The 25,983-nt window shown below is 46.8% G+C and overlaps 1 protein-coding gene across 3 annotated transcripts in view; it reads left to right on the plus strand.

Annotated features, from left to right (window-relative positions):
* The first annotated feature begins 20,641 nt into the window (after nucleotides 1-20,641).
* The window catches only part of Galnt12 (polypeptide N-acetylgalactosaminyltransferase 12), a 28,761-nt gene continuing 23,419 nt past the window's right edge, over nucleotides 20,642-25,983 (plus strand). Inside the window, exon 1 of one of the 3 annotated variants that reach the window (XR_005504746.2) lies at nucleotides 20,642-21,039. Coding sequence is in view for 1 of the 3 variants with exons in the window: in NM_001426999.1 (NP_001413928.1) it covers nucleotides 20,684-21,039 (356 nt within the window). In the remaining 2 variants the exon portion in view is untranslated. Of the gene's footprint in view, nucleotides 21,040-21,544; nucleotides 22,342-25,983 lie in introns of those variants that run through there. The other 2 variants (NM_001426999.1, XM_039111024.2) reach the window with 2 other exon arrangements.

The following is a 25,983-nucleotide window of genomic DNA, read 5'->3' on the forward strand; positions in this document are numbered from 1 at the left end:
TCTCACCCGCTTAGCTCCATCCCATCTCACACTGCCAATGGCTACTCTCTGAGCCCAGCAACAATCTCTCTACCCATCTAATTCCCAAGGCAGGTTGCCACCATGCCAGACATACATATCCCAATTCCATGGTGGGCCCAGTGTGTCCAGCTACCACACACTCTCTTGAACTCAATTAAATCACCACATGAAAGAACACACAACACAAATAACCTCTGATCCAATTGATAAGATAGAATTTGCTCATCTAGACATATAAAGCCCTGTACATATCCATCCCTTAAGAATATTCATAACAACCTGTAAATGTGCAGAGAGAAATCTTAACATCCACCTCCATGTTCTTTCAGATGCCTGTCAATGCAAGAAATACATCTGTCACCTCGAATGGAACAAGAAGCAGTTGGTCTTAGTCAGGGTTTCATTGCTGTGAAGAGACACCATGACCACAGCAACTCTTGTAAAGGAAATCATTTAACCGGGCTGACTTACAGGTTCAGAGGCTCTTGTGTCATCATGGTGGGAAGCAGGGCAGTCCATTGTCCTTATGAGAGGGAACATGGAGGCTTGCAGGCAGACTTGGTGCTGGAGAATTATCTGTGAGATCTACATCTGGATCCACAGGCAGCAGGAAGAGAGATGGACACAGGGCCTAATTAGTCTTTTGAAAACCTCAAAGCCCAACCCCAGTTACACACTTCCTCCATCTGGGCCATACCTTCAAACCCTTCTAATCCTTTCAAATAGTGCCTCTCCCTGGTAACCAAGCAGTCAGAGCCTATGAGGGGCATTCTCATTCAAACTACTACAGAGTGTTCTGGAGTCAAATCTGAGTGGGCACAAACTTAAGTGATCCCAAAATCTATGTTCCAATGAAGTAAAAATGTCAAGTTTTTAAAAATCTTTTAATCATATTTATTTATTATGGATATATATATATTTGTGTGTGTTCATACATGTACACTTATAGTGTGTGTGTGTGTGTGTGTGTGTGTGTGTGTGTGTGTGTGTGATGGCATCTATGTGGAGACCAGAGGACAACTTGGGGGAGTCAGTTCTCTCCTTCCAGCTTACAGATTCCAGGGATCAAACTCAGGTCATCTGGCTTGGTGGCCAGCATCTTGTTGAGCAGTCTCCCCAGGAGCTCTTCATGAAGTTTTTGTAGCAACAGAATACTTTGAAACACATTGGTGTGTGCATCAGACAGGCAGTTTATAGTGAAGTGGAAAACCCCAGCTGTAGGCCTCAGAGGCTACGTGACGACATTCTCAGCTCTTGGGGTGGTGAAAACAGGGGTCTTTTCATACATTACAAAAGGATTTTTCTAATATTCACAAAGGTTTTAGGTCACACAGAGAAATGGGTAATAAATAGATATTTAGGAGGCTAAGATAGCCCACGGTAAGTTGGCTCTGGAGCTGCAACATTCCAACTCTCTAAGATCATTGAAACTCTTCCGTCAGCTGTGGAGAGCATATGGCTAAAGCAGTTCCACTTTATGCTAGGCATCTATCTTGGTACCTGCCACTCATGCGTATTTAATCCCAGAGACAGGAGGAGAAAGACCAGAGACCCAAACCATCGTGGCCAAATTAATTAAACCAAGCAGTTGAAACAAACTCTTTTATTTGTGTACACAGGCTGCCTCCCCATGAGCTTCCAAAAGTCTGCATTGGACATGAGGAAGACAAAGCTCTTATTGCTTGGGGTTTCCAGATGGGGATTTGGTGGGCAATGTAGTCCTGGTTATAGGAACAGACCATAAGTATAATGAATTAGTCCTCCTGAAACGAAGACATAGGGCACAACAGGGTAGTCATGGGTGGTCGGTCAATGGTAGGGTTACAAGATGGTTATAATAACTTTTGGAAGCAAAGACATGATTGCCATTTCCCAGAACATGCAGCCCAGAGCTGTCTGTGGTTAAGGTTACAGGTGGAGCATACCCAACACTTGAGAAGCAGAGGTTTAATCATAAACAGGGATGAGCCTAGTTTTGTCTTTCCTACAATATGGCTTCCAAGCCTAAGGTGGAGGCAGACCTGTGTTGAGGGATGGCTGTGTGTGCACTGTGTATTCAGATGCTAATTTCTATGCCCAGGCGTCTGGTTTCATTCCGGATGCACGTTGGCATGGCCAACCATCTCCGGTCTCAATGTCACATAAAAAGTGGTTTCCATCGACTCTGATTAGTTAATAAAGTCAGATTCAACCATAAATGGGCAGAGGAAAGGGGGAAGGCGGGACATCCGATCGCAGGAAAAGGGGCCCAGGTGAGGGAGGAGGAAGAGAAGAAGATGTAGAGACAACATGTGGAGGCACCAGGAAGAGCAACAGTGGGGACATATAGGGACCAGAGAGAGCCAGGGCAGGATTCAGAGGCAGGTGCAGGAGCCCATGGCTGGGAAGTGGGCGCATTAGAGGGTTAGACGAGCTCAGAACCTGCCCAGCTTAGTGCACGCTCCTTATTACAAATATAGTCTCTGTTATTTGTTAGGGAGCTAAAACAGGCTAGAGAGGGCATGGCGATGCTTGGTGGTTATTTGGGAGCAAAGTGGGTGAAGAACCCCCTCCCCCCAACAGTATTTCAGACCGGTTCTTCACAGGCTTTCCTGACCGTTCTTTTTTAAGTCCCCTCCCCAGGACAGAGGGGGCAGGTTGGGTTAACACCGCTCCCAAGCTGGCCTCCAACACACATTTCTCTTCCCTCAGCCTCCCAAGTGCTGGGGCTACAAGTAGGTGCAGTCACGCCCCACAGCACCTTCTTCTTGGCTGAGCATCACTGTGTCTGGGAACACTCAGTGCTTTGTCTCCCTGTTTCCTCCAAAGTTAAATGACTTAAGCCAGCATTAGCAGAGTGTCCATTAGGTAACCCCTGGGGTAGACCGAGGACCACCTCGATACGAATCTGCCTAGAGTGCAGTGGTACTGCAGCCACATGGACTCAATGTTTACTGTAAAACAGGCCGGGATCCTTCCTCTGTCCCTTTGAGAGGTGTATTTGCCCCCCCCCAATTAAAGTCTCGGATTCAATATGGATGTGGTGGCTCACAGCTAGCTGAGGCCGGAGGATTGCAAGTTCAAGGCAGGCTTGCACAGGATGGGGGAGGAGAGTGAGAGCAAGAGCGAGGGAGAGAGAGAGAGAGAGAGAGAGAGAGAGAGAGAGAGAGAGAGAGAGAGAGAGGAGGGATAGAGAGGGAGACAGGGAGATAGAGAGACAGAGAGAGAGGCACTCAGAAAGAGCATGGGCCTCTGTTTCTCAGCCTCTGGGAAGATGGAAGATTTCTTCATCATGCCAGCCCTCTACAATTCACTCTCTATTGAGCCCCATACAACCCTCCCCACTCCACCTCCCTTTCAACACGAGGCCTCCCCTATACAACCTAGAGTCAGGTTCAGTTCACACCAGCCCCTGCTTCTGCTGCCACAGCGCACACACTGTGGTGACACCAGTCCTTCCAGAGACTCTGACGTTCGCTTCTTAGTCCATGCTGAGACCTTAGCTTGGTGCCAGGAGCATAGCAGATAGGAGGTTTCTCCTGGCTGTGAAGACGTAGCTTGAAACACCTCATTTGTTCCGATCAGCTATCGTATAACAAACCATTTCCAAATTCACACCCACCGCCTCCTTAGGCTTTTAGCCATCTTTCTCCCATGTTTCTATTTCTTCTCTCCGACTTCTCTTGGGTTCCTGGAGCAAAGATTCCTGCTGGGTGACTATCCCCGATGAGAAGCAAAACTGCCCCCAAATGAAAATAATTCTCAGGCACCAGCAAGAGCTTTAGAGCTTAAAGGCCAACAGGCCCTCACCCCCCACTCCTCACCCCCACCCCCCATTCTGACCAAACTGCCTGTCCAGTCCAGTTCCTCTTGCTATCAGAGTGTGGGGCTGGGGAGATGACTCCTCAGGAAAGTGGCTGCAGGAGTGCGATTGGTTAGTTCGAGTCCCTCCCTTTGGCTGACAGACGACTGACACAATGGTCCCACCCAACTCCCACGGGCTTAAGACCTGTGGCCTCTTTTTTGGGGACCCAAATCCTTTCGGCCTGATTAGGGTGCCCAGAGAAACTTGAATGCTCTACTTGTTCCAGTCCCATGGAGGAGGAACAACTAGTTATCTGTACTTTCTTCCTCTCCTGCCTGGTTAGCAGCTGGTTAGGGCTGGGGTAGGGGGAAGTAGTTCTCTTGATATCACAGATCTCTCTCTCTCTCTCTCTCTCTCTCTCTCTCTCTCTCTCTCTCTCTCTCTCTCTCTTTCTCTCTCTCCCTCCCCCCCCTCTCTGTGTGAAAATTCAACTCCTTCCTTGTTCATGTTTATTACTTCATGTCCCCTTCTCTACCAGTAACTTGTAAAATTGGAAGACCCCAAAATCCTTCCTTTTCTTTAGGAACTACTTTAAGGTAAGAGGACACAGGGCACTTTCCCACCAAATATTGGGAGGATTAAAAGTGACAATCAGAAAACCTACCAGCTCACCCAAGGTAGGTCAGTTTACTCAAGGTCAATGAATTTCCCACTGGCTTTCTAGAAAGACTCTGTGAGACTCCCCAAAACCCAGATGTCCTCCCCAAACACAGAGCCACTAATATTGCCTTTGTCAAGCAGTCAGCCCCAGACGTAGAAAGAAAGCTCCAGGAATTAGATGGATTTGAAGGCATGAGCAGGTCTCAACTTCTGGAAATTGCTCAGAAAGTTTACAACAGCCGAGATTCAGTGTCGGACAGACAGGAAAAGAAATTCTCTTGCTCTGTTATTGCTGCCCTTGGTGAAACAAATAAGAGTGGAAATGGGAGAAATAGACCAGGAGAAGGGGGTCAGGGACTCGCCAGCACCATCTGATGGGGTCTGAGAACAGATCTGTTGGAATTTAGATGAAACTAACCACGAAGCGCCCTGCTCATAGCTCCGACCACAGAGGAGGAGTGTGAACAGGTAACAGAAGGCCTTTTGGAGGCCCTCCAAGTCCTGGAGTACAGAGTGTCACCACCAAGGCTCAGCTAGTGTCCCTGAGATCACATGCCTGGGCGACAACTTAGAGGAAGGAAAGCAAATGCTTTCTCACGACCACGGCTCAGCCATCCTGCAAATCCCTGTTTCCATGCTGAAAAAACAAGTGTGGGAATTTTTGGATGGTTGGATAGTGCTGGCTATGGTTAATTGGATTTGCTGAGATAGCCAAACCCCTCTGTGCCAGTATTGGGGGTATGCAGCCTTTGGAGCGGACTGAAACTCAGCAGAGGGTCTTCAAAGCCTTGAAAAAGGCCCTGGTATCTGCCCCAACTCTGAGCTTCTCAGACATTATTTAACCATTCCCCTTGTATGTGGATGAAACCAGAGGCATTACCTAGGGTGTCCTCATACTCCAGGACTCTGGGACAGACAGATGGCTTATCTGTCTGAGAGACTTGACCTGGGAGCAGCCAGATGACCAGCATGTATAAGTGTCATAGCTGCCACATTCTGCTAGTAGAAGATAGATCATGAACTGTTTCTGTCAGCGACACACTCTGTTGAGGCCCTCTTGGGGGTGGGGAACCCAAGAGAGGGATGTCTAATGTTCAGATGACCCGATAAACAGTTTCTGTATCAATTCCACAAGACGTCAACCCTGCCAGAGGACAACCCTGTGGATCCCCTGAGTGACTGTCTTGAGGTGACTGACCCCATCCAGTCTGTCAGGTCTGATCTGACTGACATGGTGGTGTTCACAGATGGGAATGGTTTTATCCAAGATGTGATTGGGTATGTGGGGCAGCGGTAGTGACCTCAGATAAGATCTGGGAACAGTCTCTGAGCAGGGGAACCTCAACTCAACAAGCTGAGCTTTCAGCTTTGACTTAGCATTCTGCTGGGGGAAAGAGAAGGCAACCACCATATACACTGATAGCTGACATGCTTGTGCCATGCCCATGGGGCTCTATACAGGGAAAGAGGACTACTAACATCACCAGGAAAATAAATCAAAAACAGAGAAGAAATCTTAGCCCTATTTGAGGCTATCTGGGTACCCAAGAGAGTAGCCATTGTCCATTGCAAAGGGCACCACAAAGGAGATTACCCAGAAGCCAGGAGCAACAGAATGGCTGAGTTGACTGTCCAGGAAGTGGCCCTGGAACCAATGGAGTCTTTTCAAATCTTGGTGACCCATCCAAAGCCCAGTTTACAAGACCACCTGGAACAAACCCCAGGTGAGACTGACTGGCCACACAGAATAAACAAGGATGGTAGATGTTGCCAAAAGGCAGACCCTTTCTTCCTGTGAGTCTTGGGAGGTAACTGGTTTCAGATCTCCACCAAGCCATTTATCTGGGGGTCACAGAAACTGCTAGACCTAGATATTGTGTTCTAAATCAGGAAAAGCTTGATAAAGACACCACGTTCAGATGCTACCTGGGCTCAGGTCAGTGCCCAAGGGGAAGCAAGATCTCACAAGGAATCCAGGCTCGAGGAAGCAGGCCTGGGGAACACTGTGACTGGGCTTTACTGAAATCACGCCTACTGCTTTTTTTTCTAAGTATCTGCTCGTGTTTGTAGACACCTTCTCAGTAGGTGGAGGCCTAATCCGCCCAAACAGAGACTGCTGCAAAAGTTACCAAAAAAACTTCTTCAGGAAATAATTGCTAGGTATGGACCACACCTAACTTTGGAGCTCAACAATGGCCTGGCCTTTATGGACAACATGTCTCAAAAATTGACAAAGGTATTGAATGTTCATTGGAAATTGCGTTGTGTATATAGACCACAGAGCTCGGGCCAGGTTGAAAGGATGATTAGAGCTCTTGGGGAGACTGTGACCAAATAGGTTCTGGGAACTAGTGAAAAAAAAAAAAGGACAGTTTGCCCTTCCCGCAGTCCTGCTCAGGGGCCAACGTAGTCCTTATTGCAAAGGGTTTACACATTTTAAAGTTATGTTTGGGAGACTACCTCCCATCCTTCCCAAACTTTAAGATATTGTCCAGGGCAGAACTGTCTAATCTAGTGGTTCTCAACCTTCCCAGTGCTGTGACCCTTTAATACAGTTCCTCACGTTGTTGCGACCCCAACCATAAAATTATTTTGTTGCTACTTCATAACTGTAATTTTGATAGTGTTATGAACTGTAATATACATATCTGTGTTTCCTGATAATCTTAGGCAGCCTCTGTGAAAGGGTTGCTCAACACCCAAAAGGGATCACACACAACTCAGGTTCAGAATCATGGTCTAATCACTGTCTTCTCAAGTCCCTGCAGGCATTGATGGAAGCTCCCCAGACCATTAGTCAGCCTGAGAAGTGAATCCTACCTTCTCTCACCTCTGGACCCGGCCACCAGATCCAGCCAGGAGACTTGGTTTGGATAAAGAGGATCCCTGCTTGGACTCTGCAACCTGGAAGGAACTCTACCCAGTTCTCCTCACCTCCACAACTGCTGTCAATGCAGCTGATGGACTGTCACTTGGACCTCAGACCCCTTAGAGATAGGACTGTCCAGAGTTGACTAGCCCGAGATACACGATCCTCATGAGCCCCAAACCTGGTCATGGGAATTTAGAAAAACCAGGGCTTGGGAAACTCTATCTTTCAAGTGGACCTCTGCTCTCTGCTCCGTGTCCCTTTTAAGGATAGAACAATATGGGTCTAGGGGAGAGATGAGGGTCAGTAAATCAGGTTGTGGAGAGGACTGGCTAGAAAAAGGCCTAAAGGGATCACAATTTTATGCACTCCCTGCCAATGGTGGGTCATTCTGCCAAGGACAAGGTACCTACCTGTCCTTGTATTGTCAAATTACCTGGCTTGCTTGAGTTAATGTGACCCCTCCAACTTACTGGAAGCTCATCCCCACTCTTTGTATACTGGTCTATGTTCTCCCCTAGGAATATGCCCAAATGGAGAAGAGAGTTGACCTTGACTCAATGAAGGTCAAGCAGGATACTATTCTGGTCCCAATCCTGGTGGCTGGTGCAGCTGTCATAAGCACTTCAGCCTTGATTGCTGGGAACCAAAACTTTAAAGAACTCAGTTCTCAGATAGACACAGGCCTGGGCTATTTGGAAAAATCCTTCAAGTTGCAGGCTATAGGATCCTTCGCAGAGGTAGTCCTACGGAACTGAAGGAGGCTGGACCGCTCTTTGAGAAACAGAGAGGACTTTGCATGGCCTTCAGAGAAACTTGCTGTTTCTATGCCAATCAATCAGTGCTAATTAGGGAAAGCATTGCCTTGACCATAGAAAAGCTAAAAGAAAGAAAGAAAGGAGACTCATCAGATAACGGTTATCAATCTCTGTATCAGTGTCAGTTTACCTGGTCTCCATGGTCATCTTACTGTTAGCATTAACCAGATCATTGGTTCTTAATCTAATTGACAGTGAGACTCTGTATCCTCAACTACATGGCCAACTAAACTACTTGTGCTTAGAACCAATTATCCCCCCAGAACAGGATGAGCCAATGTTTTGATTCATGCCAATAAAACCAGTGGGGGATTTGTTTGGGTAGCTATCCCCAGTGGGCTCCCTATAACAAAAGTAATTTAAAAATTTAAAACTGGACAAGAGTAGCACAGGTCTATTACCCCAGCCCTGGGGGTTGTTGGGCCTATGGGCCAAACTCAACCTAGCTAATTGGTAATCTTCAGATTCAATGAGAGATCCTATCTAAGGTGGAGAGAAACTGAGAAAGAAACACAGTGTTACACACACACACACACACACACACACACACACACACACACATACACACACACACACACAGAGGGCTTTGGCACTGGCTTCACTGAAATCAGTTCCTTTCCTGTTTCTCCACCACTCCTCCCTTGCTTGGGACCTGCTGGTGTTCTGTTGGAACTCCTGACTCCTGGCTATAGCTGAGATGACTTGGGAGCTGGAGAGACTTCCGAGCTAAGAGAAGGGAGGAACCATGTCTACGAAAGATGCTTCACATGCTTGCCTGGTGCCTGAAGGCCTGGGGTCTCCTTCTGGGGCCTGTAGGCCTGGCTCAGCCTCTCCAGCATGGTAGTGTCAACAGTTGGAAGGTTTGCCTGGGTTCCCTGCCTTTCATGAGCAGCCTTGGAACATGCAGAGCTTAGCGTCATTGTCATCTACAACATTCTATTGACTGAAGCAACGAGGAGTCTGCTGGCTCAAAGGAGGAAGTGGTCAAGAATCTGAAACTTTCTTTCTAAGCCACCACACTGCCAGAGCCAGATTTGGGGGAAGGGGGAAGACCCCATCACAGCTGTTTCAGCAACAACCTGATGTATCTGCATGGGACAGACAACAGATTCACAGTGACTCAAACAAACTGGGCACTCTCTTCTCCACCACTTAACGGAGGCCTGGAGAAGAAAGTCGGAACTGGTTCACCATTCTCATGGATGATTCAAGGTAGTTCCTTGAGCTCCCGTTCTCCAGCCTTTTCCAGCAGGAGGAAAGCAGTCAACGAACATTGCAGGCCATCTCTCTGAAGAGAGAAGTATGACTAGGCTGTCTTAACCCAGAAGTCCCTCAAAGTGTGTGGCTGTGTGGATCCCCACACCAACCTCTTCAAATGCTACCAGTGGTGTGTTCAGAAAAGAGACCCCCGATGAAAGGCAGGCTCTTTGTCTTGGGCCTTCACACAGGAAAGCTTAAGAGTCACCTTACCTCAGGAAAGCTCTTCAGTCTAGCCATGAGGAGAGAGAGCCTTGGGGCTGGAGGAGCTTGGGTGGGGAGGAGTCTGTTTCCATTGTTGGTTTTCTCATCTCCATGTAATGGAGAGGACCCACCAGCGCTGCTATAAGAGGCTTTCTCCCTTGTTCTGTATGCTACAGAAACTCAGTGTGCAAAACTGGAACAATTTATTGGGGTTGCGTTTGTGACACTTGAAATAGAATCAGCACTGACTACACCTTGCCGATAAATAATATTTATTTCATTATTTGTAACCATATGTTATATAAATGTATTACTCAGGAGGGTATGGGTTGCCTGGCCTCCCACTTTTGGTGACAGACATTAGGTTCCATGTACAGGGGTTGCAGGTCACAAGAGCTGTCAGGTAGAACTGTGAGAGATGAGAAGATAGAAACACTCTTGTCACCCTCAGCAGCCGGGAGGTCCCTTAATCTTTTAGGGACCTGGATGCATGTCAAACTCAGATCCTTGTCTTCAATGCTGAAAAAGTTTCCCGATGATGAACCCAGATGAAGCAGAGATCTTTTGTTTTGTTTCTTTGAGACAGGGCCTCACTGTGTAGCCCTGGCTAGCCTGGAATTTGCTGTGTAGATCAGGCTGTCCCCAAACTCACAGAAATCCACCTGTCTCTGCCTCCCAAATTCTGGGAATGAAGGCGTGTACCACTCTGCAGGCCAAAGCTGTGATTTTATTAAAAATGGAAAGAAAGACATTCAAAGAAAAATATAGAAGTATTCTTGGCAGCAGGAACAAGAATGGGTTTATAATTTGTCAAACGATTTTTTGGCACATATCTGAAACATGGGACTTGTGAGCAAAATGGCTCCCAGGGAAAGAATCAAACGTATTTCCAATCATAGGTATGGGCAAACCAAAAGAGAGTCACAATTAAATGTGTTAACATTAGTCATACATGCCATTCTGATGTGCCCCCCTCCTTTTTTCTATTGGTGAGATAAGAGGCTGACTCCAGATGGGTAGAATCAAAATCTGTTGGAGGACACATACGAGGTTGGCTCCTCCCCACCCCACCCCCAGGTTAGTCTAGTAACAGAACATGGCAGGGTCTGAATGGAGAGGGAACTTTCTGACTAGAAAACATACTTTAAAGCTTAGGAGAGGCTGGGAGAGGGGGGCTTTGATCTGTGGGGAAGAGAGAAAGGAGTCTAGAGAAAATGAGGGAGAAGTGGAGGAATGACATTCTAGGTGTCTTCGTGGGGTGGGTGGGGCATGACTTGGCCCTTTGATACTTGAGGTCTGTAATTCACGATGTGCCTGCCTTCGCTTCCAGTCCTGGTACCCTGTAGGGAGTTTGCCCTACAAATTCAGACAGGCTGTTTCCTTTCCCCTGTAGCATCAGGGAACCCAGAGTGAACTATGTGGACTGGCTGATAGACAGTTGCCTCACTTCTGGACTTTAGCATTTTCTTCCATAAGCTGGGAGCCTGTCACAGACTTCCTCCACACAGGTGCCTGTTAGTGTCTGCAAGACTGCAGGCAAATGAGATCTGTTAGCCCTCAGCCCAACTCTAACACTCATAAGGTAAAACCAGCAGCCACTAGGGTTGCCCAAAGGGTTTAAGGCCTGTCTTTTCTCTGTAATGAGGTTTTTGGTGAAAGCCCTAGAGAATCGCAGGCTTACAGCTGGGGAGGGAGAAAAGCCATGGGCAGCAGAAGCTATGTTGGGATTCGAGTTTCTTCTCTAGAGAGGGCAGTCAACCGGATTTAAGAGTTTTGTTTTAGTTACTGTTCTATTGCTGTGGCAAGACATCATGACCAAGGCATTTAGCCAAGTGATGGTGGCGCATGCATTTAATACCAGTACTTGGGAAGCAAAAGCAGGCCAATCTCTGAGTTTGAGGCCGGCTTGGTCTACAGAGTGAATTAGTTCTAAGACGCTAAGCTAGGGAGGGCTACACAGAAAACCCCGCCTCAAGAGAAACAAAAAATCAAAAATCAAAAAAGAAAAATAAAGAAAGAAAAAGAAAAGAAAGGAAGGAAGGAAGGAAGGAAGGAAGGTAAGAAGGAAGGAAGGAAGCATTTAATTGTGGGCTTGCTTTCAGTTTCGGGGGTGAGTCCCTGACCAGCATAGTAAGAGAATGGCTGACATGGCACTGGGCAGTATCTGAATGCTTTCATTTTATCTGAAGTTGGAGACAGAAACAAAGACTGGGACTAGGAAAGGCTTTTGAAACCTCATGGCCCATCCATCCCAAGTAACATGCCTCCTCCAACAAGCCACACCTCTTAATCCTTCCCAAAACAGTTCCACCAACTAGGCACCAGTAATTCAAACATATGAGCCTCTGGAGGGCATTCTCATTCTAACCACTACATTCTATTCCCTGCCCCCAAGGGTTTGTAGCTACATCATAGTGTAAACTTAATTTAATTCAATTTCGAAAGTCCCTAGAGCCCTTTACAGCGTCAAGGCTGTTTAAAGTCCAAAGTCTCTTCAGAGACTTAACTGTAACCTTCTGTGAAATCAAAACGAACAAGATAACTACATACTTCCAAGATACAATGACAAAAAAACAAAACAACACACACACACACACACACACACACACACACACACACACACACACATGACCATTTCAAAAAGGAGGATTAGGAGCATAGGGAGGAAATACTGGACCAAAATAAGGGCAAAACTCCAAGTCCTGTAATTCTATGTCTGATATCAAAGGACTTAAATGGTTCTTTAGATCTTTCACTCCTTCCAGCACTGTTGATTGAAACACACTCCTTTTTCTCGGGCTGGTTCTACTCTCTGTGTGCACTTGCCCTGGCAAACATCCCATGGCTCTGACATCTCCAACATCTTGGACTGTCCAGTATGATCCAGGCTCCGCCTTCATGAAACGGCCTCTCCAAGCCTCCATGTAGAGTCGCCTCTGCCACATGACCCACACTGGCAGCTTTTCTTAGCCATAGAGAAAGATTTGTCAACCCCATTGTCCTGTATCCTTTTTGACTCTTGAGCCAGAACCACATAGCTAAAGAAGTCAAGTTCTGCTAGCTTGGTCTGGAAGCCGGATCCCTCCTTGAATTCTGTTTTCATAAGCATTGGCTGGATGCTTTGTTGTTGCTGTTGTTGAATAAGCTTCCCTTTAGGAGGAAAGTCAGACATTTTCATTTCTTAAGTTGGAAGCCTAGCTGGGTAAGCGTGGTCTTGCCCTGAGGGTAACCATCCCTTTATTTCATTTCTCATCAGGCCTTTCTTTAAACTTCTCATCTCTTTGAGCTCAAACCTTGAGTCTGACATTACTTTCCTCAGTGCTGATTTTCTCCTCCAATTGTACACTTTGTATTTCATTTTTCTCTACTGTGCTTCGTCATTGTAGATCTGCATAAGAGTGATCACTGATGACCACTGACAGGGTCAGTACTGGGCTGCCTTGGAATCTCTGCCAAAGACATTCGTCTCGAAGTCTTCGATTTAGCCTAGGGCAGGCCTTTAGGTCAAGAGCAGAAAACAGTCTCATTATTTGCCAGAATATTACAAGAATGGCTTCTAGCCTTGTTAATGCTGTTCCCTCTAAAACCTTTCTAACTGGGCCTCTGCAGTCCACATGGCTCTGAACACTGCTGTCTCCCAAGCTCCTACCTGGATGGCTGGTCAAACCTGCTTGCAATGTTCAACCAATTTTCTTGTCCAAAGTCCCAAGAGATTCTATATTTCTCCAACAAACAGCATTGTCAGGTCTGACAGAGATATATCCCAGTCCCTGGTACCAACTTCTGTCTTAGCTACTGTCCTATTGCTATGAAGAGACACCAAAAAAAAAAAAAAAAAAAAAAAAATCAAGGCAACTTAGGAGGGCATTTAATCAAGGGCTGGCTTACAATTTGAAAGTGTTAGTCCATGATCATCATGGCAGGGCGCATGGCGGCAGGCAGGCAGGCAGGCATGGCACTGGAGCAGTAGCCGAGAGCTTACATCTTATCCGAAAGTTGGAGGCAGAGAGTGTGTGTGAGACTAGGCCTGGTGTAGACTTTTGAAACCTTGAAGCCCATTCTAAGTGACACTTTCTCCAATGAAGCCACACCCACCAAATCCTTCTCAAAACAATTACACCAACTACAGACCAAGCATTCAAATAGATGAACCTGTGGGGGCCTTTCTCATTTAAACTACCACAGGGTTCCTTTTCCTTTTTCATGTTTCCCTACCTTTCTCTACTGCCTCAAGGAGTCTATTCCGTGAAAAGCAATGCAGGGTGAAGGGTTTCAATCACTGTTTGGGGGACAGTTCTATCTTTATCTAACACTTTTGATTGCTAGTGGCTGGGTCCGCCAAAAAAGAAGACAGCCCTAAAGGAGAGTGACTGGATTAACAAGCTTCAAGGGTTGACTGAGGCCACTTTGGGGCTCCTGGCAGACAGTGAGGATCCTCGTGGAAGAATGTAAGGAAGACTAAAAGAGTCTCTGTGGCCAGCTTCCAGCTCAAGTCAGCTGATTAAATCAATCTGCATCTGGGCTGCATCTGGTTAAATGAAGGAAAGGCACTTGCTTATCGATACTGCGCTATATGGTCTGTAATCACAAACATGAAATAAATCATAGTTACTATTTTTAAGAAAGGGCACTGCCGGGGCTGGGGATTTAGCTCAGTGGTAGAGCGCTTACCTAGGAAGCGCAAGGCCCTGGGTTCGGTCCCCAGCTCCGAAAAAAAAGAACCAAAAAAAAAAAAAAAAAAAAAAAAGAAAGGGCACTGCCATTACCGCATTATTAGCGGTATACAGTTGGCGATCTCCAGTGGATTCTGGAAATCTTCGCTAGTAATAATTTTAGTTACCATTCTCATAGCCGTGAGAAAGCAAAGTAAGGGAGCAAGGGTTTCTTTTGGCTCACAATTCACAGTGCACCGTGGCAGGAAGGCATAGCAGTACAATGTGACTCGGCAGATTACACTGCACCCCTAGGCGGGCAGCAGAGAGGCAGCACTCAGCTAGCTTTCTCCCTCATGCCTTTACACTCAGTCTAGGACCACAGCCTGTGGGATGCTGCCACCCACATTCAGGGCAGGTCTTTCCCCCTCACTCAGACTTCTCTCACAGACATGCTCACCGACACATCCAGAAGCATGTCTCCTACGTGACTCTAGAGCCAGTCACGTTGACCGTGAAGAGTCACCACCACAGTAGTGAATAGTATATGTATATGCTATATTTTTCGTGTCTATTATTTATGATAGAGTTTAACTTGAGACTAGTAGTAGTCAAAATAAATACTAGCAAGTAGAACAATTATATGAGCATACGTTAAATACGTGTGGTCTCTGTCTTTCAAAATATTTTATTCCGTTGTATTTCACAGCAACCTTATCTCTTATTCTTTCGTGGCTTTAGTTGAGAACTGAAATGTAAGAAGCACTCTAAGATGTCTCCTGGATCTCCCCGAACTGCAGCATCACTGACTCTGTGCTTGGTGCCATCATTAAGTGCACTAGAATGACCCAATCACCAGCAGCAACACTCAGTACCAGAGCTATTGGTCCAGTAAGCAAGACAGGTAAAGATTAGTTACATGTGGGTAGCATATACAATAGGAACTCTCTAGACAAGAAGATGATTCATGTTCCAGGCAGAACAGAGGAAAACAGTCTCACCATTTTACTCAGAAAGGTGTTAGGACCTAGGTAAAATATTAAGACCTAAATGGAATGTTAAGGCCTAGGTGAAATGTTGAGACCTAAATGGAATGTTAAGGCCTAGGTGAAATGTTGAGGCCTAAATGGAATGTTAAGGCCTAGGTGACTGTTACTTGACTAGCCTGACATTATAAGGAAACTTTCCCATATGTTTCTGCTGTTCCTAGGAAACTTTTTTTAAAAAAAATTATTTATTTAATATTAGTACACTGTAGCTGTCTTTAGTCACACCAGAAGAGGGCACCAGATCTCATTACAGATGGTTGTGAGCCACCATGTGGTTGCTGGGAGTTGAACTCAGGACTCTGGAAGAGCAGTTAGTACTCTTAACCTCTGAGCCACCTCTCCAGCCCCGCTAGGAAACTTTTTAGTGCCAAGATTGATTACATATTCTGTTATATTCTGTGCCTTAGAAACCAATCACGATAGAAGTCAGTAGACCTGTTTTGTATAGTTAGTTACCCACAATAAGCATGGATCTGAACCAATCGCCCAACAGCACTTCCTCCACCCATGTATAAGCTTTTATGGTATTTGCCTTTATAAGCTGCCCCTGGGGTGGACCCCAACATAAGAGAGACACTTAACACCAATATAAGAAACTATTTGGAATGAGACTTCCATTTTGAGTAGTGGTCCAGTAAAATTTAAGTTACTAAGACCTCCCTGGGAACTGACATCCTACTCGGCAGAAAGAGACATGCATGTGAGTAACTGACATCCTGGTTGGCAAGTTAAGACACGAATGTTAGATAAGTCCTATCCTGGGAGACAAGTTAGAACATGAATATTAGACAAGGCAAGTCCCCTGCCACAGTTGAATACCCCAACCAATGGGAGCAGGCTAAATGTACAACAAAGACATGTTCTCAAGGAAATCCCCTATACCTAAATCTTGATAGTGAAATAACTTGGCACAGATGCTTGTGTATTTTGAACTTTAAAACCCTGTAGGATCTTAATTAACTGAGGTTCAGTTCTGGAATCTGGCACTGGCTGACCAGTCCTGGGGCATACATATGCTCAATAAACTGTCCCTGTCTGCCTGAGATCAGTGCTCGGGGGAGAGGGGAAGGTCTGTGAGGCAATTCCTGGATCCCAACAAAAGGTTTGCAGTTTGAAAATTATGAATTGTTTATCTCTGTCTTGAAAATTCATTTAATATTTCCAAACTGTTGATAACCACAGGAGAAAGAAGACCTGGAGGTTGGCTTACTGTATTCAGGAGTTGCATAGACACTAACTCTTGTTACCCCTGGATTGCATGGATGGCCACATGGATAGACCTAGCTGCAAGAGAAGCGGGAAAACCTACTCTCTAGTCTTTTCAGAGAAACAAATAAATAAACAAATTAGCAAGGAAAGGTTCTGAAGGACATGAGGTCACATGCCGGTAATCATAACTCTGGAGGTGGGTCTCAAGTCTGAGGCCAGCTTAGGTCAAAGAGTGAAACAATATATTTAAAAAAAATTTTTAAAGGACCTATTGATAAGAAGAAAGAGTATCTTCTATTTGTCTGATGTAACTGTTGTCTCTGAGGCTTACTGCCTTCATCTTCTAGTAATCAAGGCCTGGTCTTGGAAGCCTCTAACCTCCATATACTTTTACTAGACCTAAAATGTTTTCAGCTTCTGAGGCTTATGACTGGATAAGCTCACCCTTTCTAGTGCTTTCTGAACTCTGGCTGGCAGATCAACTCAACTGTTCTGGCTCAAAACTCCTCTCCATGCTGATTCGAACTGGCTTCTTTAAATGCCTGGATGTACTCTGTTTGGTCTCATACTAACTTTGGCAAACTGTTCTAGTCTTCTGGCTCCTTTTCACTTTCTGGCTTGCTCTGTCTTCACCTGTGTCTAGCTTGTTCTCTCTCTGCAACCTGTCTCTCTGTACAACTGTTCTGGTAAAACTGCCAAGATGTGTGGAGGTCATCTGGGTGAGCCTGAACCAGTCAGAACTTGCCAGCAGTCCAGTCTACCTGGAGGGCTCACCTTGTGGATTTCAGATTGACCAGCCAGCACCTACCACAGTCTGTCCTTTCTTATAGTCAATAACTTAGTCTCTCTCTCCCTGCCTGTTTCATGCTGCTATGAAATACAACTGCCTAGAACTCAGCTACTAAAGTGTGGGTCTGCATCCCATTCGGGGTGCCTAACTGTGTAGGGAACCAAGAAAAATTTAGCAATAGTAAAAAGCAAAAACCAAACATGCATTCAAAATAAAGGGTAAGGAATTCCACAAGTTATATCAAGTGACTTTACTGCAGCCTCCATTCTGAACACTCCTTGTGCGTGCGCGCTCTGTGCTGTGAGCCGTCGTAACTTGCAATGCTGGTGGTGCTGACTGAACCACCTCAGCTCAGATCTGAGGCTACTGTATGATGCGAACTACAGTGTTCTTTTGTTTATTTGTTTGTTGGGTTTTTGTTTTGCTGAACACATACTTTTCACTTTTACAGCTGTAAACTGTATGGAAAAAAAAAAGTTTCTATGGGAAACAAAGTCCCTTACCTCTGTCCCTCAGTGTGGAAGTATTAAGTGGATCCACTTAATACTGTGTTAGGCGTTTGATTTTAAAAATAGCTGTTTGAATTTTGACTCATAGGGAAAAAAAAAGATCATTACATAGATGTTGGCTTGGGAGACTGGAGAGACGGCTCAGTAGCCCACAGTAGTTGTTGCTCTTGCAGAGGACTACAGTTGAGTTCCCAGCACCTGCGTGGGGCAGGCCACAACCATCTGCAACTCCAGTTCCAGCCGATCCAATGCTCTCTTCTGGCCTGCACTGACACTCCTACATATGTGTACACACTCCACATACACACACACACACTCACACACACACTCACACACACTCACACACACAACCATCTGCAACTCCAGTTCCAGTCGATCCAATGCTCTCTTCTGGTCTGCACTGGCATTCCTACATATGTGTGCACACTCACACACACACACACTCACACACACACTCACATACACAACCATCTGCAACTCCAGTTCCAGCCAATCCAATGCTCTCTTCTGGCATGCACTGGCACTCCTACATATGTATACACACTCACACACACACACTCACATATACACTCACACACACTCACACACACTCACACATACACTCACACACACTCACACACACTCACACACACTCACACACACACACACACACACTCACACACACAACCATCTGCAACTCCAGTTCCAGCTGATCCAATGCTCTCTTCTGGCATGCACTGACACTCCCACATATGTGTACACACTCACTCACACACACACTCACACACACACTCACACACACACACTCACACACACACTCACACACACAACTATCTGCAACTCCAGTTCCAGCCGATCCAATGCTCTCTTCCACTGGCACTTCCACATATGTGTACACACACACACACACTCACACATACTCACACACACACTCACACACACACATACACACATACATTTTTTAAAAATTGGAGATTTTATTTTTCTATTTTATGTGTATGCGTGTCTGTCATATATAAGACACACACATAGGAGACATACATATGCCATATATATGTATACATACATACATACATACATACACACACATATGTGTATACACTGCCTGGGGAATCCAGAAGATGGTGTCAGATGTCCAGGGACTGGAGTTACAGACAGTTGTGAGCTGCAAAGTAGGTGCTGGGAATTGAAGCTGGGTCCTCTGGAATAGCAGCCAGTACTCTTAATGGCCGAGTTACCTCTTCAGCGGCCACATAAATCTTTAAAAACAAATTTTCTTGGGACTGGGACAGAATTTCAAAAATCGATCCAAAATATCATTCTTCCACCTGGCACCACCTCTTTATGTGAAATGGCACTCTCAGCACTGGGGATTTTTAAAATGAAATTATCAGTCAACTCTGAAAATTATAAGATGCTTTGTGCCCTGTAGTAGTAAATGTTTAGCCCTAGTTTAAAATAAGCAAGCCTATCCATCTCAGAGTGTAAACTGCTTTCTTCTCGAATAAATAGTAAAATTATATGTATTTTTTTTCTTTTCTTTTTTTTCGGAGCTGGGGACGAACCCAGGGCCTTGCGCTTGCTAGGCAAGCGCTCTACCACTGAGCTAAATCCCCAACCCCAAATTATATGTATTTTTAAAGTTTGTTTTAAAATGAGTTACCATGAGTAAATATTTGATTTATATACATACACATCCAGAAACTTCTCCAGTGAAAAGGCATCATTGGTGGCATAATAATAATAATAATAATAATAATAATAATAATAAAGAAGCCCTCCTGAAAACGCTGCAGTTGCTGGAGGATTCATAAAGAGTTGGTAAGGTGAGGCAGGGGAGTGGAGGACAGGAACAGCATTTGCAAAGGCACCAACCAGGCAGTAGCCTAACCTGGCTCCTTCATCTTCTACAGCTGAAGGTAAAAGTTGCAGTTTACGTAACATTTTATTCCTACAGTTAGAAGCCAGCCTGGCTATGTTAAAATTCAGAGTCAACTAGGACAGAGTAAGACTTCATTTCAGTAAACATCAGGGGCTGGGGTAGGGAGTGGGGATGGAGACACCATTTAGGGAGTCTTGGTGCCACAGGCAGGAGGATCAGGAGTTGGAGAACAGCCTGGGTAACTTGAGACTCTGACTCTAACGCATCAACAAATTATTTCTAACATTCTAGTGGTACCCTTATTTCTGCTACTTGTCCCCGTTTTAAATTTTTACATGGATGTATGTATGCACAATTGTCTGTATCACACATGGAGGTTGGAGGGAGTCGTTCTTTGACTGAATGGAGATGATGGATGGAACTCTTGTCCTTCAAGCTTCGAAGCAGGGGTCCTTTTTCTCCTATAAGAAAGCCCCAAGTCAAGACCTGAGATATATCACAGGAAAGGTGTGTGCGCGCGCGCGTGTGCGTGTGTGTGTGTGTGTGTGTGTGATGGGCCTGCAGAGTGTAGATGTCCCCAAAATTAAGACTGAAAAACAGCTTGGAAACCCATGGACTCTAGAAGAAAGTTATTCTAGGCGCCACTGAATACCGGCACAGGGCCGCTTGCAGCATTCATGCGTCTCAGCCAGCACATCCTGAACACGCACGCAGTGGCTAAGGTTAGGGAACCATCTATCTGCGACAGTGCTAGGGTCACGTAAGTTCAAGGAAGTGGCTCCACAGCGCCCACAGCGGAGTGCTCAGCCCACACTCGCGCCGCGGGGGTCGCCACGCTCAGGGCTCGCCCACGTGGGCTCCAGCAGGTGGGCGCGGGAGGCTGCAGCCAGGAAGGGGGCGGGACGCAGGTGGGGCGAGGCGGACCGGGGGCGGGGCGAGCGTGGTTCCGGGATCCGGGTCCAGCCTCGGCCCGAGGCCGCGGGGCGCAGCTAGAGGGTGCATGTGGGGGCGTGCGGTGAGGAGGCGCTGCCCGCGGGGGCTGCGGCGCGGCCGGGAGGCGTTGCTGGCACTGCTGGCCCTGGCTGGGCTGGGCGCCGTGCTGCGGGCTCGAAGTAGGTCGGGGACGGTGGACCCGGTACCCACTCGGACTCCTCACCCCGGGCGTCACGAGCCGGTGCTGCCCAGGCCTCCGCTGCCCGCCGATGCTCTGGGAGCGAAGGGGGAGGCCGTGCGGCTGCAGCTGCAGGGCGAGGAGCTGCGGCTGCAGGAGGAGAGTGTGCAGCGGCACCAGATCAACATCTATCTGAGCGACCGAATCTCGCTGCACCGCCGCCTGCCCGAGCGCTGGAACCCTCTGTGAGTGGTCGCGGAGCCCCGGCGCGTGGGACGCTCCATCGTCCTCGGGAGGAGGCGGTGCAGAGGGAGGGGGTTATTTAGAGGGCGAGGAGGCGGGAAAGTTAAAAAAAAAAATCAGAAGGAACCTAAGAAAGTCGAGCTGGTAACTGGGTGGTCCCTTGAATCTGACACCTCAAAGTTGCCATTCTGTCTGGAGAGGGTGAGATTCGAGTTAAGCAGACCGAAGAGACCCCCCCGCCCCCGTCCGTGCCTGTGGGTCAGTTAGGACTGTGCGGGTGTGGCTGTGACTCCTGGGGAGCTGACCGCGACTAGCATAGGGCTGGCTCCATTGATTGGTGTGGGTGTGCTGTTGCCCAGGGATAGAGCAGAGCCTTAGAGATGCCCAATGGCCGTATCCGAGGCCCGGAGCCGCCTTCCTTTCTTTCTGGCTGTTGGATCCTAGCTTTTGGGTGGAGGGCGGTGGGAAGGAGAGGTTGGTGGGAAGGGCGCTTTGTGGCTTTGTAGCCCAGCCCAGCTCATTCTTGTAGGTGGTGCAGGGCAGATTCCGTGTAGTCAGAGCCTAGTTCCTGTTGGAGCTGCTGGCTTTTCAACAGGTGAGGGACACGGAAACAAACAGCCGCTGCAGCTGTTGCCACCTTTGACCCTGGGCCTCCCAGACTCCTCCACCCTTTAAATTTGTTAAGAGAATTTTTAGTTCCCACATGAGCTCGGTAGATTTCCTGGGAAACAGAACTCAGAAAGGGATCCTGGTTAGAGCCACAGGGCTAGCCTGCTGTGACCGTCAGGCACTTGTCACCTACGCCCCATGCCATGTCAGCTTTTTTTCAGTTTGAAAACGGACTCAGAGGGCATAGGTAACACGAAGCTTCCAGAAGATGAAATTGGCGATCTGCTGTGCCCCCTCCCCCATCTCAGGGAGAGTTTAACAGACTTGACTTCATTCACGCGGTACCTTGATTTGCTCACGCCTACCCTGACTCTCTGCCCGAGGCCCTTTTTCACTATCTTTTCTGAGTAAAATTTGCTGGGATTGGCAAGGATTCTCCACTTCTACCAAATGCCTCAGGGCGGTTTAGCTCTTTGAAAGCCCAATGTTCTAAAACCCCCGAGTCTGCGATCTCAGGCAGTGAGTGGGTTCAGCCTTTAGTTGATTTAGTCTCAGTTTCCTCGTTTGCAAACGATGGCGAGGGTTAGCCGGTACACTCTGTGTAAGTGGGCAGAAAGAATGCAGCCTCAGACTGAATAATCCAGGCACACCTGGGAGCGCCGAGCTGCTTATTTCCTCTTCCTCTGCTGCCCTGGGTATGTATACTCTGCTGCTGCTCTTCGTGCCCTCTGCATTTGGTCATAAAGTTTTTTCTTCTCCGTATCCAATTTCCTTTATTGTTAGAAGTCGTGAATATCTCTTTGAAACGCTTTAGATGACCTGTGGGGCTTATAGTTTCCTGTCTCCATGGTGATGCAGCTGGCTTGTGTCCTATCGGGATTTGAGACTAGATCCTGCTGTGCCATTGACCCTGGGAATTAATCCAACCCAGCAGGACGGGCCTAGCCTCTGACTCTGGCCACAGAGCCTGCCCCCCGTTATTTTTGACTAGCCTGAGAGAAAGGTGAGCTGGACTGTGTCAGTCTGGGCCAGGATAGTCTCTGAGACACAGCCTCCATATATATATATATATATATAGTCAGTAGTGCCCTGGCCTTGCATAGTCTGCCCTCTTGATTCTCAGGGAGAAGCTTCCAGATCCTAATAGATGTCTGAATTCTCACCGTGTGGAGGATTCATATCGGAGAAAGGGCTAGCGTTTATTGCAGTATTTGAGGAGGTAAACAGTCTTAACCTTTGTAATTTATTTGTTTCTGGAATTTTCCACTTAATAGTTTTGGAATAAGATTGATTGAATAACCAAAGCTACCAGAATGTGAACCCACACACAAGATGGGGTTTCTGCAGCAGTCATGAGTTAATCAGAATCTTGATATTATTCTGTGCTCACAATGTAGGGTCCTCAGGAGTCCAGTTAATCAGCAGAGAGGTACTCAAGGTCCTTAACTGTCAAGGAAGGAGAGCCTGTAAGAGAACTTCCAGACAAACCAAAGACAAACCATGTACCAGGTCACGGGGAAGGACTGGGTAGATAGAAATACTCTTATTTTCCTTTTTAGGTGTCGACCGTTGTTTACCTGTTTGTTTTTACTATAAAAGAAGATACTTGGGCTTTAGAAATGTTACCATAGGAAAAACAAAAGCCCCCCAAAACTCAAAAATGCCAACAAGAGAGCGTTAAACCAGGCGTGGTGGTGCTTGTCCGCTACCAGCCCAGACAGAGCTACATAGCAAGACTCAAAAGAGTAAAAGAAAAAAAAAAGTCAGCTTACAACCCCCGGAAAACTGTTATTAACATTTTGCTGTGTATCTGTCTAGACTTTTTCCAAGTATAGAAACAGACTTCAGAAAATATATACACAGACGTGTGGGTGAGAGAGAGCATGAGTGCACATGTAAATGCCCACGTTTCTGCTGTCATCCTATTGCCCTTCGTATACATGCCACAGGACGCAAAGCACCGGCCAACCCAGGGACTCTGCTTTGGCTCTTGCTGGCAAGTGCAGGGTCTGGCAAGGTCAAATGAGTAAAGGGACTTTTGGGGTGTTGGTTTGCAGACATGGTGGGGGGTCTGATAGCTGCAGGCACAGCTTTGCTTTGTTAGCGCTGACTTGAGGACATGGGCGCCCTTGGATAGCGAGTGAGCGAGGCTCTGGATAGAAGCATAGTAAATCCGTGGTTTCACAGTTCACGGTCCCTATCTGATGATAGTGAGGACCACTAGAGTTTACTCCTAGAGAGCAGGCCAAAGTGGGGAGCCCTGGAGCTGGGTTCTGCAGTCTTAGGGAGTTCTTAAAAACTCTCAGTGCCAGGGACTTCCTCTAGAACAGTGAAATCAGAGTTTCTGTGGCTCTGAGATGTGACCATGCTAGAGACCGCTGTCCTAGTTGCTGTGGACTGTGGCTCGGAGGAGTCATGGTATGGCGGAAATTAGAGGAAGTAGTTAATGATGAGTGCATCGAAACTAGCAAGGGTGTATGTCACAGGCTGAGAGTTGCTAACATCACACACACACACACACACACACACACACACACACACACACACACACACACACAAGTGTTCATTGAATATGGTAACGAGATGATTACTGAAACGTGATTGTCTCTCACATTCTGACCTAGTTAGCAGGAGAGAAAGTGGAGTGACTGTGTGGTGGTTCCCTGACCCATATCTGGAGATAGCTGCTGCTGGCTGGAGGAGTGAGACCTTGTTTGTGTTTCTTGACTGCTTATCGCTAGGTGTGTGTCTAGGCTCAGGGATCAGGGATGTCAAAGGGTCTCAGAGTCTCAGAATAACTCCAGGTGGTTATCCCCAAGACCAAAAGTGCCCTGCTGAGCTGGCAGCAGGAAGCTGGTGAGATCTCTCTTTTGTAGAGAGCTTATCTCCTCTTGCAAGAGAGAGAGAGAGCTTATCTGCTCTTGCAAATTACCTTTGTAAAGCGTCCCATATCAAGTGGATATTAAACTAGTATTTCTTTTGCTTTCCAAAAAGGACTGTAAAGTGTAGAATATTTTCTTATCAGACCTAGATCCATGGCCTTTAGCCAGCAGTTCAGATCCACAGAACCTCCTTAGCTCTGGATTCATCTTCCTGCTCTTTTTTTTTCCCCCACTCATTCTGGACCTGTGTGTTTTAGGTGTGTCGCCAACTAGCATTTTATGTGTCATTAAAAAAATGGGGCTGGGAAGATGGCTCAGTTAATAAAGTGCTTGCCACACAAGATAAGGATCTGAGTTTGAACATTCACATAAACAAATGTTAGGCATCCTCATGTGTCTTAGTTACTGTCCTGTTGCTGTGAAGACATGGCATGGCCGAGACACTTACAAAAGAAACTTACAGTTTCAGAGGGTAAGTCCATGACCATCATGGTGGGGAGCGTGGGGGCTGGCAGGCAGGCCTGGCACTGGAGTAGTAGCTGAGACATCATATCTGAAAATCGGAGACAGGGGGGGGGGGAGTGTGTGTGTGTGTGTGTGTGTGTGTGTGTGTGTGTGTGTGTGTGTAAAAGACTGGGCCTGGAGTGGACTTTTGAAACCTCAGAGCCTATCCCCAGTGGCACACCTTCTCCCTCCATCAAGGCCACACCCTCTAATCCTTTCCCAAACACTTCCACCAACGCAGGACTAAGCATTCAAATATAAGCCTATGGGGCCTAAAACCACCACTGGTGCATGCCTGTGGAGTAGAGAGCTGTGTCGACTGACTCTAACTGTAGATATCTGGGAACTTGTAAGAGACCCTTAAGCTAAGGGCTGTTAATTGATGGCATTCCCTCAAAGGAGAGGAGGGGGTAAGCAGGATCAATGGACCCTCACCTGAGATTCTGTATATAATGCACCTTCCAGACTGTATATAGTTCTGCCCTGGTAGCATGTGGCTGCTTGGTCTCCAGAGGTGCTAGAGTGTTTGGTACAGGGAAGGTTGACTTAAGGGGAGACTCCAACTGGGCAGCTATGGGGAAGTCATCCTTTATGCTTCGGTGAGACTCTCTGGTGGTGTGGCTCCTTAAGTCATCCCTCACCTATGTTCTGTAAGTAAACCCAACTAATTTAATGTTCAACAAGTTGGACTTTGATGAAATCAAACTTTGGTCTGTTTGTAGTGCCCAATAAGGAGGGGGTATTTGGGACAAGGAGAATCTCCAGTTCAAGACTGGCCTAGGTGACATAGCAAGGTCCTGATATATTCTCACCCCCCCCCATCTCTCATATTTGAGGACACACACACACAGTGTCACTAACTTTTAAGCAAATTCTTGTACCATTTATATTTATTGCACTCACTGATACCTTTGGATTCGATTATGCCATTTTATGTTCTATTTTCTATCT

Source organism: Rattus norvegicus, chromosome 5 (assembly GCF_036323735.1).
Source record: "Rattus norvegicus strain BN/NHsdMcwi chromosome 5, GRCr8, whole genome shotgun sequence".
Lineage (NCBI taxonomy): Eukaryota > Metazoa > Chordata > Mammalia > Rodentia > Muridae > Rattus > Rattus norvegicus.